The sequence below is a fragment of the Dermacentor variabilis genome, chromosome 4 (assembly GCF_050947875.1).
Source record: "Dermacentor variabilis isolate Ectoservices chromosome 4, ASM5094787v1, whole genome shotgun sequence".
Lineage (NCBI taxonomy): Eukaryota > Metazoa > Arthropoda > Arachnida > Ixodida > Ixodidae > Dermacentor > Dermacentor variabilis.
The window spans coordinates 888914-910215 of NC_134571.1; the positions used below are offsets into that span (position 1 = coordinate 888914).

Genomic DNA, 21302 nt, shown 5'->3' on the forward strand with positions numbered 1-21302 from the left:
GGTCAGGATGTCTTAGAATGCACAGCTATAAAAGGAAATTTAACGAAGAAGAAGACACATCTACTGTGTGTGGTAAATCTGTAGAAACAAAAGAACACCTCATACTAAAATGTGATGGTATCCATCCCGATGTCAATGCGGACACAGTCACACTTCCTGAGGCCCAGGTTTAGAGATAACAATAGTCATGTAAATAAATATGCGGCGGAAATTAGCAAAAAACAATTGGAAGATTGGTGGCTCAAAAGCAGAGAGCTGACATAAGGTTAAAAGTGTAGGAAGAAGTATTTAAAGAAAATGGCGAATTTTTAATAACTTCCAACACAGTTAAACAAAAATAAAAAGTTGAGCATGGTGGCAAATGCCATCACCCCGTTTCAAAGGGGACGCTCCTACCTTCCATCAATCTATCCATCCATAACTTATCCCCCCTAGCAGTGGGGTTACTTGGGCACGGAAAGGAAATGGCTCTTCCTCTTTGGCTTGGGATCAGCAAGCAGCGCGGACATTCCGCGCGTGCGCCGATCCATGCTCCTGCAAGACTGTCTCACGAGGCCAACCCCAGAATGGACGAACATGATCGTTCAAACGCTCTACCGTTCGCGTGACCGTACGCACAAACGATCAGCCATTGGTGTCCAGCATTCAGTGACCATATTCACACGTCATCCAGTCGCGGTGAGTCGAACTTCCGTGATTTGTCGCACGCCCATCGGCATATTTTGTGGATAGCAACTCGGCTAGCAGGCATTGGTCTATTAAAGGTGCAATAAATGCCCTTGTGATTGTTTGCACAACTGTGTGGTCTTTCCTTTGTCCCTAGAGCACAGGTGAGAACCCCACAAGATGTTCCAACGTTGTTGCAGTTAACGCCACTGGTTGCTTTCTTCGTTCGAAGCCGACGTAGCTGCAATTCCCGTGCTACGGGTTAAGGAGTACAACGGAATGACTGTGTAGGGCTAGATCCGGAGCTCGCCTTCAGCCCTAGCCACATGTAGAGTGGAACCCCCACATTTGGCTGCCCAACGTGGACCTCTTGGGGCATCGGGACAATAGCTTTAACAGTTTTGCTTTGTTCAAGACCTTTGTTTGAACCAAAGTGTAGGGCTGGTGTGGATTTTGATCACTAGCATGAGGGGCATGCTTTCTTGAGCAAGGCGACAGTTGCTGTAGTGTGTTTAAACTTTTGAACATGCTACGCTCTTTCAAAAGTGTTTTTTTTTTTTAATGACATTTGTCGGTACGATAGCCATGTGGTCTGCATCCTGGGAGAGCGAGGCTTAGCGCCCCGGAGCATTGGCAAGTCTGAAGCAAGTGAGTACGGAAGCCTCATTGGTGGTCCGAATTTCTTATGTAAATAGCTTCTTCTAGCTCTTTGACTCTGATGAAGTCGTGGCTCTGGAAGCCAGGTGATCGCGGGCCACAGGTGCCACTACGGGCTGATTGGTATTGCGGCCTGGCACTGGGCACTCTGACACCATCAACTCGGATACTGTGTGCACCGAGCGAGGTAGGACCACCGCACAGAGTTGACATCTCCTCACGGCTGCCCGTGTTGTGCTCATTTTGGTGTTCTTTTCTGGATGCCAGTTGTCAGGGTAGCAACGCCTTAGGCCTAACGCTTTATGAAGCTCCCCGTCGCACGTGGAGGGACACAACCTGGTGGACCGTGGCCTTGTGGTGTTGCACTTTGCTTCCCTCATTCTATTTAGCTTCACACGAATTGAAATTACTTGTTTGACTCAGGAAAGTGAGCTTTGTTCACGTGGACTTAGCATCTGAGTAGCTGCCCGATCTTTTGCTAGCCGAATTGAACATTGTATCACAGGGGCGATGTGCATGCAGAATTCCTCTCCCTTGCACTACTTTAGTGATTGTCGAGCGCGTTGAGTGTACGCAGCATGAGCGGAGTCACCCTGCTGTCACCTGGATATCATCTACGCTGCTGCCCCAGAGTACGATCGAGCCATCCCGGGCAATGGAGATGCTGTGGCCAGTTTGCCGCAGCGGCTGGGAAAAGAGCCAGCAGTCACCAACGAATTCTGCAGCTCTAGCCAGCAGGGCCCCTCGCGCAAGTGACGCTTGCTGTTGCTGACTACTGCGTCGCCGTTTCCGAAGTCTGGCCTGGAGTTGTGCTGTCGAGTCTGCAGAGCTGCTGCTGTGATCAGCGGGCACCAGCGGTGTACCCCAAGGACAATGTTGGCTCGCACGTTATGGAAAGTACGTGGACATCTCCTCGGCCCGGCCACTGCTGCATGTACTACGTCTTGTTCGCGAAGCATGCATTGATGTTAGACCATGCGACATGTTTCCTCAGAATATGTAATGATTGAAGGTTGGGGGGATGTGGGGATGCACGACTCTCACGCGTGCCCTGATATGTTGTTTTCCCCCCATGTCTTGCGTCTCCTGTAATCCGGCTTCTTCACATAGCTTAGTGCCAGCAGCGGTCGGTCTGATTGTAGTGCATTACGAGAGATGGAACGAGTGTGGCGCTGCTAGCGCCACCTCGCTCCAAGCACACCGAGAGCTCCAAGTGAGGCGAAGCAAGGCACGGTTCTCGGAGTCTGCGCGCGGTCGACTGTAGTTGCCAGAGAGAGGACCAGATGGTGCGAGTGCGGCGGCGAGAGGGGAAGGAAGACACAGGTGGCACACAGTGTGTGTGGTGTGGTATAGGCGGATGGACAGCATGTGGACAGCGTATGGTAAGAGTTGCGGAGTGGAGTAATAAAGTTTGCAAGGTGCGTGTCGGCCTGTCGTCGTTCGTAACAAGCTAATATAGACTATCATGCGGATACGGAGGGTTTGCTCAAGAAATTTAAATACATGCCTATCCTCCACCTTTATGACTATTACTTAGCCTTCCAGGTATAAAAAATTACTTAATTATTCTGAGACTGTCTTTCTTGACATGTCATCTCCTAAACAGTCTCAATGTACTGTTTCAGAATTCTGGCATATTTAATATTGCTGCACTCAATCTGCATTGGTGCAAAGTGTTACACTACAGTGTCCCATATTTATTAAATAAATAAACTGATGTTGAAAAACATCTTCCTTGAAGAATGCCGCATGCATGGTGTTGGAGAGCATTTTCTGTACAAACCTTTCTTATGTACTGTGCTGAAGTGCTTAGTACTTGCCCTATTTCTTTGGTTGTATGTTGTATTATGTATTTACTGCGCATTGTTTTAAAAATGAATGTATCTTGCACCAGTGGTAAGCCAAAAATCAGGGGATGCACGGGCACTTACAGGTGAAGCATGTTCACTTTTAACTTGTGCCTGCATGGATGGTTATGATCTAAATAAAATGCCCTAGAAGTTGAACTTGAACTGACTTCAGCAGAATCTCGTTAATTCGAAGTCGAAGGGGACTGGAAATTCATTTAAATAAAACAAAGTTCTAACTTAAAAGAGCCCTTTTAAATATAGCGCCCGATCAATTGTGCGATACAGCATGCAAAAAAAAAAAAAAAAAACGCGACTGGGCGTGCATTGAAAGAAGTCACGTTTCCTCCATCAGCACGTGATGGCACGTGCCCGAAGTAGTCTCGAGTTCCATATAAAGTCCAGGTGCAATAAGATTGCGCCTCATACATCATTTGCTGTGGGTGAGAGAAAAAGCAATAGGCAATGGTGAGCCAAGAAGGATGGTGGCTTGATGCACACCATCCTCCTGAGTGCCCAGTTATGGAGACGACGTGATCTAGAGCGCTTTAGTATGGCGGGCGTAGATGAGCAAGTGTTGGGAGCTCGCTCTTGCTCCTTTTACATGCGCCACTCTGCTTGCTCTGGTTCGGTCTCAGCTCATCTTTCCGCATCATTTTCATGACACACAACATTACAGTAGCTAGCGATGCATCAAGCCTCCGCCACTGGCTCTAGTTTTTCTGAAAAGCGGTAGACGGGAACGAGAAATTTTGTTCTGAATAACCGTTGCATCATTTTTGGAGTTCAAATTTGTGGGAGTTTTTCTCTATACATATCCAGAGGACTTTGCCAGGGCGAAACAGAGCAGTTGGAATTATCTGTGAATTCGAATGAAGAGAATTTGAATTGTCAGCATATCGCTGTATTACCCTTGCTGCTTATGCGACATAGAAGACAAGCTGCACCCTATTACTGAATTCACACCCCAAGGGTGCTTCCTACTACACAAAAAATGAAGCCCTCACCTGAGGAACAGTGAGCCGTCCAGTAATATCTCCTGCTTGAAGTTCCACCAGCCAGGCATACTCTAGAGTCTCACTGCCAAGGGGACGTTCTGCTCCCGAGAACAACGCTTGTGCACGTACCTGGAAGGAAAAATCTCTGAGATCAATTGAGTTGTGGGGCACTATTTCATGAATTGTAAGAATGCAGAACTCGCTTATCAAACACTGCGTGACCAAGTGCAACCGTCACAAGCATCACCTATTCTACAATACGCTGCATTCTATCCAGTACACTTCAGGTAGTGCGCAGTGCAGTTTCCAAGCTGGTGGGGCCCTTGTCACAAAAGGCAATTGTAGCCATATTCAGCAGTATGCTGGTGCCCTGTCATGGGATGCATCTTATTCCAAGTAATTATCACTGCGTGGAGCATCAAGCAAATAAGCACAGCAACACTTTTTGCTTTGAGCAATGCTGTACACACAATGCTGTGCAACCAGAAGAGCCAGCGAATGCCGACGCAGCATAAACGACAACAAACTGACAGCCAGAGTGCCACACCAAACCAGTACTTTCTATCAGCACAACGCAGTCAGTCAACCGACTTCCTCTTTAATGTGATAGGGTTAAGGGCATGTCCCATAAAATCTGATGTCGGCATCACGATGAGCAAAACGAGAAAGAGGTGAAAGCAGAAGCCAACATTTCGACAAGTGGACTTGTCTTCTACAAGGCGACATATGCTTTCCTCGCCACAGTATATATAGGTGGGGTTCTTCTAAAGGGGAGAGGGCGTAATGCGGGTGGGTGCGGCAACGAGCGAAAGTGCGTTAGTGTGTCGAATTGAGAATAAAGGAGTGCTGTGCACAAGGCCAGGGACCCGGCCGTCTGTCAATCACATGTAAACGCCTGTGTGTCAGCCAGCGTGTGAACAGCGGGCACAGCAGCCCTTTATTACCTGTTTCACTGGTGGTCGTAGGCTATCATGTCTCTGAAAGAGATAATAGAAGGAGCAACAGAAACCGGTGCTCGTAAAAAGAAAGGAAAATACTGAAATGGTATAAATAAATAAAGGGGGGAAAACAGAAAGAAGAAGAACAGAAAAAAAAAGAAAAAAAAACGGAAAAAATGCCAAGAAACCAAACTAAGTATTGTTGCCTATTGCTTGAAATTTAGCATAACAAATAGATTCTAAAGCTCCCTTTGAAACGTTTATGCCTATTGGTTGCAATGTCTTGAACTTATGGATAAGGAATGATTTTCTGTACTTTCTTTCTCGTTCAGAAGGGAAGATGTAGAGTTTGAGTTCATCAAAGTTATGACCTGTTTGGTTGACATGCTCGGCGATGGCTTTGGGAAGCTTTTTAGCTGTGTTTGTGCAATGTCCGTTTAATCTGACGTTCATTGATTGTCCTGTTTCACCTATATATTGTTTCTTATAGAAGGGACATTCAAGCATGTAAATCACATCTGAACTTGTACAAGTGAAGCTAGATTTGACTTCGTGTGTATGACTATTTGCAGTGCTTTTAATTTTAATGCCACTTTGAAGGTGCCTGCACCTTACATTGCATGTTACATTGACGACATATTTATAATATGGGAACACGGCACAAGTGCGTTAACCAACTTAATCAGCCATTTAAATCGCTTTCACCCGAGTATTAAATTTACTGCTCACCACTCTTCTAGTCAGATCAACTTCCTGGACACGACGGTCTACTATGGGTTTAGTGAGATGTAGTTTGTTGTCGGCACAGCGGTCCCATTCGTGCTGCCATTCTGCCGTTAAGGCTTTTCTAATTGCACGGATGCTATATTTGTATGGAAGTGTTGTGTTTGTTATCTCTTTGCATGCTGCTGTCGATGCACATCTATCAGCTGCTTCATTACCTGGTATCCCAACATGGCTTGGAACCCAGCAGAAACGAATTGACCTCCCGTATTTGTTAAGCGCCACCATGTTTAAAATGTCTCCCATCAGGGGTTCACACTCAAATTTCAGCTGTAGAGCCTTCAGTGTGCTTAAAGAATCAGTGTATATGAGTGCATTTTTGTGTTTATCAGTGATAATCTTTTTAACAACAACCCATATAGCGTAAACTTCAGCCGTGAAAACAGAGGCGTGTTGTGGCAATCGAATACTCGTTTCCCAATTTTCCGTTACGGTCCCCACGCCCACATGTTCTTTTGTTCCTGTGATCTTTTGATCCTGTGTTGTTTATTTTCTCCGCCTTTAAGGGTGGTGCAAGTGGCGCCATGCACAGCTATCTAAAACGAAACCGTAACAGTCCTCCCCCCTTAGATCATGCAAGAAAAACATTATGGGAAGTAGCGCTACACTGGCTTATGGCTTCTTGTGCTTCTTTGCAACTGAGGTGTGCTGCATACCGAGTTAAGACAGTTCACAGCAGTCTCTTCTGTGCCACTGTGACTAGTTTATGGCTGGCTCCGAGTTTGCAAAAACAGCCGGATGAGTATCGCACACACTTGTCGGACGGCTAACAATGTCTGTGTTGTAGGAGGTTCAGGCTCCAATGGTCCGGCAGTTGATGAGGAGACTTCTTCGCGTTGAGGACGTAGGTGGTCACTGTGCCCATGCCAGTCAGTACCATCACTGAGACAGACGATAGCTGCTGGCTGGCCTGTGGTGCTCACGACACGTGCAGGTACCCACGGTAGGCCTTGACGAAGTCCTTTGCAAGTACGTTGTCTCCCACATTTGGCAGTGGAGAAGAACGGCACCTATTTGTGGTGTACAGCTTCCACTTAACCTGTCTCAGCAGGACTGAAACGTGTAAACTTGGGCGAAGAACATCCAAAGGTGTCTTGAACATCCTTCCCATGAGCATTTCACATGGTGCTCTGCCAGTGACCTTGTGTGGTAAGGTTCTATAATTAAACAAGAACCTTGACATTTGGTTTTGAAAGGATCCACGACTGCTCTTCTCGACCTTGTTCTTGACACTCTGTACAACACGCTCTGCCGCACCATTGGAAGCTGGATGGTAGGGTAGTACAAGCATGCGACGTATCCCATTTCTTGTCAGGAATTCCAAGTATTGCTCACTTGGAAAGGCGGGTCCATTATTGGACACGATGACATCCGGCAGCCCTTGCTGTCCAAATGCTATCCGCAATGCTGTGATGACAGCATGAGCTGATGTTGGCACCACTGGACAGACTTCGACCCATATTGAATAGGCATCCACAATGACGAGAAATGTATGTCCCAAGAACGGGCCCCCAAATTCAACATGAAGCCTTGACCAAAGCCTCTGTGGTCATGGCCAGGGCGTGCGCTGAATGCATTGAAGTGTACGCTGGAAAGCTTGGCATGTAGCACAACCCTTTATGCTCTTGGAGATGTCACCATCGATTCCCGGCCACCAGACATGGCTTCTGGCAATCGAGTTGCTTTTCTCAATGCCAGGACGCCCAGCATGAAGAAGAATCAGGACTTTGCCTTGCAGAGGTTTTGGGATGACAACTCTGGAACCCCACAGCAAGCAACCTTCATGGAGGCTGAGTTCACTACTCCTTGCTGTGAATGGATTGCCCTCTGGTCCGACTGGAAGCCCTTCTAGTAGGACAACAAAAACTATCTGACTCTGGAACGGATCATTTCTTGTAGCCTGTGCTAGAACAGCTGGTGACAAGAGTCCCAGGTATGCTTGTTCAAGCATGAAGATTCCAGCAGGTGCAGGCAGATCAACACTCTTTGTTGGCAACAGCAACCTGCTGAGGGCATCAGCATGACTCAAGTCCAGACCAAGCTTGAACATGAGCTTGCACTTGTAAGCAGAAAATTTAAGTGCACACCTGACTAGTCGTGGTGAAGCTTGCACAGGAACAGGCTTATCAGCACTCGACAATCACAGAAGCAGTTTATGATCCGTGTATGTGGTGAAATGAATGCCCCGCAGGTACTGGTGGAACTTTTTAATGCCGGATGCAAAGGCTAGTACCTCTTTGTCAATTTGTCTGTACTTTTTCTCTGCATGAGACAAGCTTCTGGATGCAAAGGCATTGGACAGTTCTCGACCATCAGCTTCTCAATATGCCAAAACTGCACCAATCACATATGGAGATGCATCAGAACTGGGACACAGTGGTTTCTCTGGATATAAATGTACTAGGACCAATTGCCAATTGCCAATTACCAATCGCTTCACTGTGGTGAACTCATCTTCTTGCTCTTTTCCCCACACCCATGTTTTCTCGTTCATGAAACATGGATGAACAGGGCATAGGCATCCAGAAATGTTTGGAAGGAAACGCCTGTACAAATTCACAATCCCCAATGAGCTTTGGAGTTCCCTGACATTCCGGGGTGCAGGTGCGTGAAGGATTGCGGATACCTTGCTTAAGCTTGGAGATAGCCCTTCTTTGCTTATGATGTGCCCTAGGTACTTCACCTGTGGCACAATAAAGTGGCACTTGTCGAAATTCAACTTAAGTCTGTTGTGTCGGCAGCGGCAGGCAAGTGGGGGCCCCCAGCCAGTGAACGCGCGGCGAGCGCCGACGCAGTGAAGGAGACTCGGAGCTAACTGCTCCTGATGAAACCGGAACAAAGACTCAGCCGGCTAGCGGCCGTTTATTACTAAATAGGACTTCACATGCGAGATGACACCTCCTGATTGGTTCCAGCTCGTCACATGACAGAAGGGGGGTGCGCCATCTAGCTAAACTACTACAAAACATAAATGTATGATAACACGTGGATCTGGCAGGGGGCGACACTATACTGCAAAGTCCAACATCACCAAGTCAAGAGAGAACAGCCCTGAGGTTGCGAAAGTGCTCCGAATCATTCAGGCTAGTAACAAGGATGTTATCAAAATATACTGCAACATGCAGCAGTCCTCAAAGAAGGTTCTCCATTTCTCTTTGGTACAAGGCTCGTGCTAAAGAAATGCCAAAAGGAAAATGTGTGTACTGAGATAGCCCCATATGTGTGGAAATAGTAACGTACTTCCTAGAGTCTTCATCAAGAACTATTTGCTGCTAGGCATCCCTCAAATTCACTTTAGTGAACTTTTCACCCTTCAACATGAGTCAAAGGTCCTCAATTCTCAGAATTGGGTACTTTTCCAACGTGGCCACCGGATTAACAGTAATCTTGAAATCTTCGCAAATTCTGATGTGGCCATCCTTCTTAGCCACTGGAAGATTAGGCACAGCCCAATCTGAAGAGGCAACTGGCTTAAGAATGCCCTCTCTATAGACCGTTTCATCGGGCGAAGAGGATAGGGCGCGCGGACCTCCTCTCTGGCTTGGGCGATCCGGCGCGGCGCTGCTTGAAAGTATTGCTGTCGCTTGCTGCGGAACGATTTCAAGATGTTTTAGATCTTACTTTGTGAAATTTACGCCATGTTCATTCATATAAGGTCGTCAGGGAAGCCTTTCGGTGCATCGGTAACTACTGTAGGCCGAAATATGTCTTGGAGGCGCAAAAATGTGACGTGCATAATCAGCCGCGGTGTATGCGCATTATCAGTCGCGGTGCGTGTATGTGTTGTTTACTATTTTGCTTATATCGATTTTAATTCAACAAAGAAAACCGGCGTCTCTGTATTACCAGCATTAAATGGTAAATCAGCTCACTGTCTGATCGATTGGCGTAAGGAGTAAAACATAAGAGCGCATGCTCGTGCACGGCCAACCTAAGGCAACGACGAAACATCTGAGCGACAGGCGCTATCAAATATTTGTGATACACTGGCATCATTCTCACGCATTTCAAGTCTAGTATGCTTGAAATTACCATACATCTACGCTAGCCTTGCTGCACGAGGCCCGTGGCGCTGCTCAACACAGCGATCACTGCGGTTGGTGAGCTAGCACGATACATATATAAGCTGCGTGCTTCGGCATTGCCTTTTTGGCCTGTATACAGCCATAATATATGAAAGGGTTCGCATAAAAAGAATGCGATGGCAATTTTTGAGGGCTAAATTTCCGTAATACGTGTGAGTGCGTCGTAGAGAACTGAACGAATACAACCGAACAAAAAATCGGTTATTATCCTCTTTCTCTAAATAAGCAAGAAAAAACGGGCTAACGCCGCACAACGTTTATAAATATATAACCGCTGATGTCGTATGCTTGGCCATGCGCTATATAAAACAAAGATATCTGTCATCCAGCACCTACTACTGCTTAGGAGGACGCTTGCGAAGTTCGTAAACGGTCGCTTTGATGGACAAGCTTAATTCAGACTGTAAGGCATGCTGCTATTACTAGCCAAAACTATTTTATTCATAGGTGGAAACCTCATCCACCCAACCAAGTAGTCACGCAATGTAACCTGCAGCGAACAGTTTTAACGCTTGTCAAAGTATAACAGCACAGCTCCTATCGCAGCCGAACGGTACCCACGCTGTTACGATCGGCGCGTATGTTTCATGGCTCCTAAAGCGCAGCTTATAAATAGAGGATAACACTACAATGAGGTCACATTAGTGATTGGAACATTCAGAAATACACAACTGATCTCCGAGGCTGATTGTAGGCTCAAATATGCGCGTACACATCGCGCTGCGTGTTCCGTCCACCTCAACGCCAGCAGAAATTCCGGCCACGCCTTAAACCACTTCAGCACATCTCACAGAACCGTTTACCACGTAGAAGACGCACGTCATACTAAACAGACCGCACGGCCGCGAAAACAAACGCCAGAACCTACCGCCGAGCGTATAGCTGCCATGCAAAAGAGCGCTTTCACCCAAGCCAGTATGGCGCTGCTCATAGGCGGCGCCACTGCGTTCACAATATGGCGGCGCCTATGAAAAAAATGTCTATATAGGCGCTGAAGCTCTTGTGACACCCCATTCTTCAGGGCAAAGGGCACTGTATCTTGCGGTACCCAACCTTATGCATAGGTAACGAACTTCTGCTGGAACTGAAACTGGAACTCTTAACATCCTTGCCTTCTTTATATCCCTCTCTCTCCCTCTCTCTGCTGGAACTAGCTATCTTGCCAGCATCTTTCTTCGCAGCTTCCATGGCAAGTGAAATTTCCACGACGTCTTCACACGCAAGATCTGCCTTCTCGAGCAGCCTCGTCTGCACAGCTATGTCTTTGATGCTGCACATGATATGGTCCCTCAGCATATTGCCAAGCTCAGTTCCAAAGTTGCAATATTCTGAGAGACTTTTGAGAGACACCACAAAGTTACTGATGGACTCGCCCTCCACGCCAAAGCACCTGATGAACCGAAAATGCTGAATAACAGCAGATGGTTTGGGGCAGTAATGGACACCCAGAATGGAAGTAATTTCTTGCAAAGTTTCGTCTTGCGGCTAGGCAGGTTCAACAATATTCCCCAAGAGAGCATACATCTTTTATCCAGAGCAACTAAAGAAGACCGACTTCTATTTTTCTGCTGCAATGTCATTGGCGATGAAGAAAGCTTCAAGGCGTTCAACATAGGAGGTGCCACACATCTCCGGTCTCCTCTGTCGCATGTTTCGAGGTTGCCGAACATTGGCATGACGAAGTTCTGTTGCGTCGAATTCACTAGATGAACGATGAACTCACATGTGTAGAAATGAACATGAAAGAATGATGCACTTAAAGAAACTTGAATGAGAAACTTGAATGCTTTTACCTTCATCGCCACTTGTTACGAGTATAACTGAGCAGTTCCGAGAGGCAGACCGACTGCAGACGCCGTCAACGGTTACGCCCAATGAACAGAAAGCGACAATATGTACTGCAGCACGACCGTACACTTGGGTTCGCACTTGCAACTGATCCCATGTTGTTTATTTTCTCTGCCTTTATAGGGTGGCGCAAGTGGCACCATGCAAGACAAAGCCATTTAAAATGAAACTCTAACAGTGCCCAACGCGTATGCGTGGCCGACGTCAAGGGGGCCATGTACAAGTGGATAATCCGAAACTGCTTCAGACGCACCCAGTGATGACTCTGAAAATTCAGATGAGTGCAATGAAGCCATTGCCAGCATTTCCGAAGTTTGGAGTGAGCTGTCAGAATTTCCGGAAGCCGCTGACGGATCAATGATCGACGAGTTTGGGAGTGCGGATGATGGTGTCACGACAACAGGAGAGCCTGAAAACGAAGACTACATTGCCGACATCGTACGAAGCACAAGTGAAAGGGGGCACAATGAGGAAAGCAATGATGATCCTTTGCCCACATCCTAAAAGGTGATTGGTGCACTCGAACTAGCTCAGCGCTTCTGTGCAAATGTGGAAGATTGCGGCCTCAGCTGCCCCAACTCATTTGACAATGTGGAGAATTGTGTGCTGTCACAGGCAGCGAAGTTACCCAAGCAGAAGATACAGGACTATTTCATGCAAGACTAAGCTAGTTGCATCAATAAAGTGCTTTTCTAAATAATATGTGCTTTTATGATGTCAAATTCGTTAGCAGGCTTATATCGAATTATGCCCTATATCGAACTGATAGGAGGTTTTTTTTTTTTTTCAAGTTCGATATAACCAAGTTCGAGTGCATACGCTGACCCCTCCCCCCCCCCTGTAAAAAACTTCCATCAAAATTGGATTGTATGCTATGGCCACGTGAAGCATGCTAGGTTGACCTCCTCTGGCAGTTGCTATGGGTTGTGTGCGCACTATGGAGATACCAGGTTGTTCTCATGATCGAGTTGCGGAGCGACATGCGAGAAGGATGGAGTAGCAACGTAAGTGGCAGCAGGCCGACCGCGAGTTGACCAACTCCGAAATCGTCGCACCTGCAGATTGCTTTCAATATACAATGCGCGCCGTTGTGAAAACTACAGTTGCTACCAGTGTACAAGCCACTGGTTAAAACTAGACATTTGTTAGCAAAAACAGACTCACATGAAAACAGAGAGAGCTCTGGAAGTATGAATACCAGACTCACTTGAAACGAAGACAGGGCGAGGTGTCCCTGCGACCTGTCTCCTGGGCAGACAGCCACCAGTGGTGAGAGCAAAAGCTGCAGCTGGCTCTCGCGATGGCTTTTGCAGACTTCCAGCTGAAGGCGCTCCAGGTACAGGGATGGGCACGGAGGCTCCTGCTCACTGCAGCCCTGAGATGTGGCACCAGTCTGTGTTAGCTTTTGGGTGAGCCACTCTAAATGTTGGCCTTCTTGGCATGGATGGTGTTCTTTGTTGTGAGGTTGGGTATATTTAATCATGACAAAGAAGCTTCCTGGTGCAAATCAAGTTTAAGACACAAAAATTGCTAGCATAATGCACAAGATATAGCCATGTCCCTCAATACATTTTTTATGTGTGCTGTTTGCTACAGCCTTGCATTCTGCCAGTGAATGGATACTTGCAGAGTCTAGCCAACTTGCATGAGGCAGGAAACATAACAATAATGCATTCTGCTAACACTTCATAGAAGCCTATGCAGGTAGAGAACAGCTAATCTTTCACAGTCACACTGTGCCACTAAAGTGCCAGTGCACCAATGCAAAAATTACTTCAAGGTTCTCTTTTTTTTTTTCTAGTTATGCTTTTCCCCATCCCCCCCTACCAAAGTTACCTTATTTTATTACAGATTTAGATACTGCTGAGTGACTCATTAAAAGAAAAAAAATAATCAGGGTGAGTACCAAGTTGACAATTCCAAAATCCCTGAGTTTTCCAGGTTTTCTCTGAACACCTTTGCAATATTCCCTGAATGAGCCAGAACTTTGTTTTATGTCAAGACAGGCTGACGCCATGTTGCCTGGTGCTGTCGCTCTCTAGTAAGCATGTTGAAACAAAAAAAATGACTTAATCTAAGTTTGAATAGTAAGGAGTAATATCTATTTTATTTAAAAAGAAAACAGAAGGAAGATGTTAGTAAAATGCACAGCGAAAAAAACGGTAAAACCCACGCCAAATCGAGTCAAACATTTTCAAATACGAATGAAAAGGAGATGCATACAGAAGTAAATATTTTCAAATACAAGCTATTTCTATCAACTGATAGCATGCTCATCGGTATGAGGCCTGAACTTTCTCACAACTAAGATTTTCTCTCAGCAGCTAAGAAGCCAACCTCAACTGTCTTGACATACTCTCAGCCCATACACAACAACTCAGTGCTGGGTTTCACTTCTTTAAAGAATTTATTTCGGTTTGAATGAGTTTGGATGAGGGACACCTGCATCTCCGCATCAGCCAACACTTTGTTTTTTGAGCTCAAGCTCTTTCAAAGAGGCGGCAGCACACTTCCTTTCTTGTTAATTCCTCAGTGCGTCAGTCCTTTCTGTTCTTATTCTCCTTCCGCCATGCGTTCGGCCCATGGACCATTTGAAGCATCCTCTTAGTCAGTTGTACAGTCAATGTCCGAGCCAACGTCCCAGCACATGAACCATCTTCGTGGTGGCTCGATGGCTTCCCAAAAGAGTTCCTGCAGCTTTCGCTTGCAGGTGTCTGAAATAGTCAATTTCTCCTGATGTGTTTGGAACCAAAGATGGGCTGCTCGTTTGAGGTAATAGATGATGTTATCCAGCATTATAGGCAGGTCCCACTGGTTGTTCTTGCTGGCTCGCTCGTATTCGATTAGCCAGTCTTCGACATCCATGGTGTCAGCACCGAAAAAGGTGTCAGGGTCTCGGAGTTGGGTCAGCACTATCAGTGTTGTGGTAGCCTGTGATGTGTGGTGTGTGACATGGTGCGGTGATTGGGACAGTCAGGAGCAGACGACACTGAGTGCACGCGCGCCGAGGTGGAACAAGGAAAACAACGACGCCGAAGAGCGTCCGGCACAAGAACGCGCGGCGCATGAAAAACAACAAAAAGAAGAAAAGCAACCAATTAGAAAAGACCATGGGGCGTTGGGCAGCCAATCCGAGAATGCCTAATCGGCCAGGCAGAAGAAAAAGCATGGTGCGCTGGCAGAAGAAAGGAGACGCAAGGAGATGCAGGGGAGACGCCAGGAGAGTCCCAGGAAGCGACGGCAGGAGGAGGTCAACCACCGGAGCGGGCGTTGAAAACGGGCCGTCGGGTTCCGGACCCGAGCCACCAGGACTTCACCCGACTGGGGCCTCCTGCCAACCTGTTCCTGTGCGTCGCCCGTCTACTTGAGCGTGCTGCCAGCTCCTCAAGGCCGGTGAGCTTCTGCGCCAGTGGGCAGGACAAGAACAGTCGGGCTACGGGCCCTAATTCTAAGCCAGCTGCCCGGCCAGAATGCCACCCCCGTCTGTCGTGCCGCCTGCTGCCCGAGGCCAGCGTTCGAGCTTCTGTGCCCGTGGGCAGGGCAAGAGCAGTCGGGCTACGGGCCCGAGCTCTACATCCAGCTGCCCGGCCAGAACGCCACCGCTGTCTACTCGCGCCACCAAGCCGCCTGCTTTTCCTCGCCTAGCCAGAGCTGGCGCGCTCTGGTCGCCCGGTCAGTCAGCTTACGCCGCGACCTATGGTGAGACCGGTGCCACTCCTTTCGCCAGCTTGTCGCCGCGTCGCCGCGTGGAGACTGTTACGCGTCCCTGCACTCGTGGCAAGCCCGGACTCGCGCACTCATTAACCGCATGCAAGCCCTATATGTGTTCCCTGCCACAATGTCTGCTTGAGTGTTTATTTTAGGCATGCTTTCCATTTCCTTCTATTTACTTTATGCCTCTTTTTAGTTTGATTAAAAGTCTTTGTGTGTGTGTTCAAACCAACGGCTTTGTCCTCAATTGGGTTCTCGGAGGCTCCGCCTAAGAGAACCAACTGAACCATTGAGTACACGAATCTTTGTCCCCATATTTGAGGCATCACATAGCCAAAGCCAAAGCAGTGGGCCTCTCAGTCAACATGGCCGAATGGCCCACAAAATGTCTGCTACAAAGTTCTGTGATGTGCTTATGATGTATCCACCAACTCCACCAAGATGTTACTTGGAGATCCACAGAAAAGGGGGTTTATTTCCACTATGGACAAGGAGCCTAAAAGTGGGGCAGCAACAACAAAGATGGCGGGCAATAGACATCACTTCATTCTCCTCTTGTCCAGTCTACATGTAAGCGTCTTCTTCTATATCCACAGCGCAACTGGCTCGTAACAATATAACGGAGTCAGTAAAATGTGCACTTTACTTCGTTGTATCTAGATTTTGTTATATTGAAATTCGACTTTTTACACAAATAAGAACAGTTGGTTATGGATTCTTCTTTCACGAAATCGGCTGTAATATCTTCAGAATTATCAGGCAATCGAAAAAACAAAACCAATTTAAATGAGAGAAAAAATTTATTTTGTTCAATTTGAGAGTCAGTGAACAAAGATACAACTTTATGCCATATTGTCGATATCTTCACATCAGCAGTGCAAGAACGAAGAGAAGCCTATGACACTTTCCTGTCCACTCTGTCAACGCAATTGATAGTGCTGCCCACAATGGGTTGATGCTATCATGAAGTGCGCAGGCAGAGGGGAACAAACGGTTTGTCTGTCTCTCGCTTCAACGCATCTCTAAAACCTGAGATTGCAAGACCTCCAGCACTAAATGCGTGGCAACACAGCACATATGAAGCCATATGTAGGCTCGCCAATCTTCTCACCCACCGCAGGTTACCTCCAAGGTAGAGTGCGCAAGCCATGTGTGTGCTCACCCATAGTGACAGCCATGCACAGCTCCAGCTAGGCTACAGGAGGAGACCCGCATTTACCTGCCCCCAGTCCCTCTGTCTTGCTTGTGTGGGAAGACAATGCGCGCGCCACTTGTGGCCACTGAAGAGGGCTGACATCCGCTGAAGACTTGTCAGCAATTCAGCACCATAAGCGGGTGCGTAAAATCTTCAGTTTTTCTTGCAAAAGCATTGCCACCAATTTCTGCTAAGCACCATTTCATAAACAATCACTCTTACGGCTTAAACACTTCTGAACTAACAAAGCACGTTCGAGAGATATTTTCCATCCCTGCCAATAGCCTGTATAAAACTGGCAAAGTGAATGAAGGCACTTTAGCTGCTCTGCTCATGCAATAGGCATGCACCAGTAGTCTCCAGGCAACGCCCCTTACAAAATAAATTAAGTTCTCTTGGGTAAAAGAAGCTTTATGGTAACGATATGCGCTTACCTTCATGAGATGGCCTTGCATGTCATGCATGATAAGCGTTGCACGCACATCAAGAGGCCTGAAGCAGCGCGGATCGAAATCTCCTTCAGGCAGCCTCACAGCTGTAGTAGGTGCATCAGCCTCCATGTCAACGTAGTCCTGACAGGCCCCAAAGTAGTTTTCCTTCAGCTGCAGCAACAAGTGCAGCACCACGCCTTCTAATGACAGGACCTGCATGAATGAGAAGAATGCCCATCACCTGATTACTTCGGCTTCAACTAAACACATATGTACTCTAAATATACGAACACCACCCAAACACGGCTAAATGCTTGAACAATTAAAAAAAATCTTATGAGTAGGGGCACGCAAGCATAGAGACTAACACAGCTAAGACTAGGCTTTAGGCTGGAATGCGCACCTCAAAACCTCTGTGGAGCAACGTGTTAGCAATAATTGCTGTCACCGAAAAAAAAAATTAATCCTGGAGCAGGCTCTATTTCATATTGTCACGAGAGGAAAAGCCAGCCAGTCAGTTCTAAGCGAACAGCCGTTTACAGTTCGTGTTTGCAGCAGCTACCACGCACACTTCTTCTTCCTCGACCTCTAGCATAACTAGTGCGTGCCATTACCCCTCCCTCCAAAAAAAAAAAAGAAGAAATAAATAAATAAAGTTGGGGAGATGTTAAATGCCACAAGGAAAAATAAAAGAAATGAGAAAGACAACGGACGAGACGACAGGGGCCGCATCACAAAGTTTGTGGATGAGAGTCAGCGCGAAAGGTAAGGCTTCATCCTGGTAACATGAACAATGTCAGAGGAACGTGGTCTACGGGAGTGGTGCGAAGTGTCGGCTGGAATAACTTCGTAGTTGACAGGACTTAGACGACGCAAAACTAAGTAGGGTCCAAAGTATCGGCGCAATAATTTTTCTGACCGGCCTCGTTGACGTATAGGGGTCCAAACCCATACAAGATCTCCCGGGTTGTACGTGACGTCTCGATGGCATATGTTGTATCGACGAGCATCTTGACTTTGTCGGGATAGAATTCGTTGCCGCGCAAGGTGCCGCGCCGCTTCGGCACGCTGAACAAAGGCGTCTGTATAGGTTGTGGTAGGTTGAGACGAAGTTGGTAGGAGCATCACGTCGAGCATAGTGGTGACGTCGCGTCCGTAGACCAGACGAAAAGGAGGAAACCCGGTGGTTTCTTGTAAGGCAGTGTTGTACGCGAATGTCACATACGGGAGCAGTTCGTCCCAATTTTTATGATCCGTGGCAACATACATGGAAAGCATATCCGCAATCGTTCTGTTGAGACGCTCTGTTACACCGTTAGTCTGCGGGTGATACACAGTTGCCGTACGGTGCGTTGTTCCGCTCAGCTGCAGAATGTCTCGGACCAACTGGGCAGTGAAGGCCGTACCACGGTCTGTGATGACGACAGCGGGAGCACCATGTCGAAGGACGATATTTTTGATAAAGAAGTTAGCAACATCTGAAGCAGTAGCTCGCTGAACGGCTTGTGTTTCGCAGTATCGAGTGAGGTAATCGGTGGCAACGACGATCCAGCGGTTATCAGCCGAAGACTTGGGAAATGGGCCAAGTAAATCCATCCCGACTTGTTCAAAAGGTGAGCAAGGAGGTCGGACAGGCTGAAGCAGACCGGCTGGTTTTAGTGGTAGAACTTTGCGGCGCTGGCAATCTCGACAACTTCTGACGTACTGCTTCACGGTTTTTGTGAGTTTTCGCCAATAGTACTTCTGCTTGATCCTCGCGAGAGTACGCGTGAAACCAAGATGCCCGGACGTTGGTTCGTCATGGCATGCACGTAGAACGTCGTCGCGGAGAGTAGCGGGAACAACGAGCAGGAAAACGGCTGCCGTAGGGTGAAAGTTCCGCTTGTATAGGATGTCGCCACGTAGGCAGAAAGAGGACAAGTGGCGCGCGAACAGCCGTGGGGGTTGTGGGCGGCGTCCTTCAAGGTATTCAATCAAGGGCTGGAGCTCGGAATCTTGGCGTTGCTGTTGAGCAAGGTTTAAAGACGGAAGAGTGCAAAGAAAACCAGAATCGTCGTCAGTATCTAGTGGTGCGGGTTCGACGGGGGCGCGGGAGAGACAGTCGGCGTCAGTGTGTTTCTGGCCAGACTTATAGACGATGGTCACATCAAATTCCTGTAACCGAAGGCTCCATCTTGCGAGACGGCCTGAAGGATCTTTGAGATGCGCCAGCCAGCAGAGAGAGTGGTGGTGGCTGACGACACGGAAGGGGCGTCCGTACAGGTATGGGCGGAACTTCTGGATAGCCCATATGACTGCCAGACATTATTTTTCAGTTGCTGAGTAGTTTTTTTCAGCAGCGGACAAGGTTCGGCTGGCATACGCAATAACGCGCTCAACACCAGCTTGAAACTGAACGAGTGTCGCTCCGATACCAACGTTACTAGCATCAGTATGCACTTCTGTGTCAGCCTCGGTGTCAAAGTGACCAAGGATCGGTGGTGTCTGTAGACGTCGCTGAAGGTCGTGGAAGGCGTCGGATTGTGCTGGGCCCCAAACAAATGTGACGTCGTTCTTGATGAGTCGTTGCAAAGGTTCGGCAATTTCACAAAAATTGGGTACAAAACGGCGGTAATACGCGCAAAGCCCTAAAAATCGGCGGACATCGTGTTTTGTCTTCGGTATCGGGAACAGAGCAACTGCCAGGGCTTTGTCAGGGTCAGGGCGCACACCGGTGCTGCTGACAATATGACCTAGAAATTTGAGCTCCTCGGAGCCAAAGTGACATTTTTCGGGCTTCAGGGAGAGGCCGGCGGTGCGGATAGCTTGAAGAACCGCCTCAAGCCGCTGGATGTGTTGTTCAAACGTGGTGGAAAAAACAACTACATCGTCTAAGTAGACTAAACACGAGTTCCACTTGAGGTCAGATAAAACTGTGTCCATCATGCGTTGAAATGTGGCCGGAGCGGAACACAATCCAAAAGGGAGGACCTTAAATTGATAGAGACCGTCGGGTGTTATAAACGCCGTTTTTTCCTGGTCCCGTTCGTCAACTTCAATTTGCCAGTACCCACTACGTAGATCCATTGAAGAAAAGTAACGGGCATGTCGCAGGCGATCCAAGGAGTCGTCAATTCGAGGAAGTGGGTAAACGTCTTTTTTCGTGACCTTGTTCAGTTTGCGATAATCGACACAGAATCTTAGTGAACCGTCTTTCTTTTTAACTAATACAACAGGTGAAGCCCAAGGACTTGTCGATGGTTGAATGACATCATCGTCGAGCATTTGTTTCACTTGATGACGAATAGCATCCTGTTCTCTTTGCGACACGCGATAAGCGTGTTGGCGAACAGGTTGGACGGTCGGTTCAGTGATGATTCTGTGTTTAATTAAAGAAGTCTGTTTGACCTTCGACGTGGTGGCGAAACAGTCGCTAAATGACGATAGCAGAGTAAGGAGCCTCTCCTTCTCGTCTTGGTCGAGCTGTGGGTTGACGTTGATGTGACTGGTCAAGTCCACATCGCTGGGTTCCGGAATCGAGATTGTCGTTACCGAAGCACAGGCGTTGGACTCGGCCACCGTTTCAAAGTAGGCCATGGTGGTATGCCTCGCAAAGTGTTTGTATTCGCCACTGAAGTTCATAACTAGAATCGTGGTTTGCCTATGTTGGAGCTCTACGAGACCTCGTGCGACGCCGACTTCGCGATCCAGCAATATGGTGAGGTTACCTTCGGCGATGCCTATTCCTAGTTGTTCTTGAGGGCATTCAACGAGGACGAAGATGCTACTTCGAGGCGGTAACGTCACGCAGTCATCAACCACGCGTAAAGCCGCGCGGTGATGTTCATCCGCCACATTCGAATCCGAAGAAACATAGTTAGAAAAAGTCACGAACAAGTCACGAAGGTTAATGATCGCCCCATATTCCTGGAGAAAATCCATGCCCAGTATAACGAGCCGAGAACACTTGGGCAGCAGAAGGAAAGACGCTACGAAAGTCGAAGTAGAAATTGCAAGTCTGGCGGTGCATCGTCCAATGGGAGACACGAGGTGTCCTCCGGCCGTAATCAGATGTGGGCCGTCCCACGCTGTCAGCACCTTGCGTAGCCGAGTCGCCAGTGAGGCACTCAGAACCGAGTAGTCAGCTCCCGTATCTACAAGTGC

The 21302-nt window shown here is 47.7% G+C and overlaps 1 protein-coding gene across 5 annotated transcripts in view; it reads right to left on the bottom strand.

Annotated features, from left to right (window-relative positions):
* tweek (transmembrane protein KIAA1109 homolog tweek) overlaps positions 1-21302 on the bottom strand; it is a 703556-nt gene that overhangs the window by 524410 nt on the left and 157844 nt on the right. For all 5 annotated transcript variants that reach the window (XM_075687924.1, XM_075687922.1, XM_075687923.1 and 2 more), the window contains exons 14-16: positions 17163-17372; positions 13030-13197; positions 4178-4297 (exon numbers count right to left, since the gene is read on the bottom strand). In XM_075687924.1, the coding sequence (XP_075544039.1) occupies positions 4178-4297; positions 13030-13197; positions 17163-17372 (498 nt within the window). The remainder of the gene's footprint in view (positions 1-4177; positions 4298-13029; positions 13198-17162; positions 17373-21302) is intronic.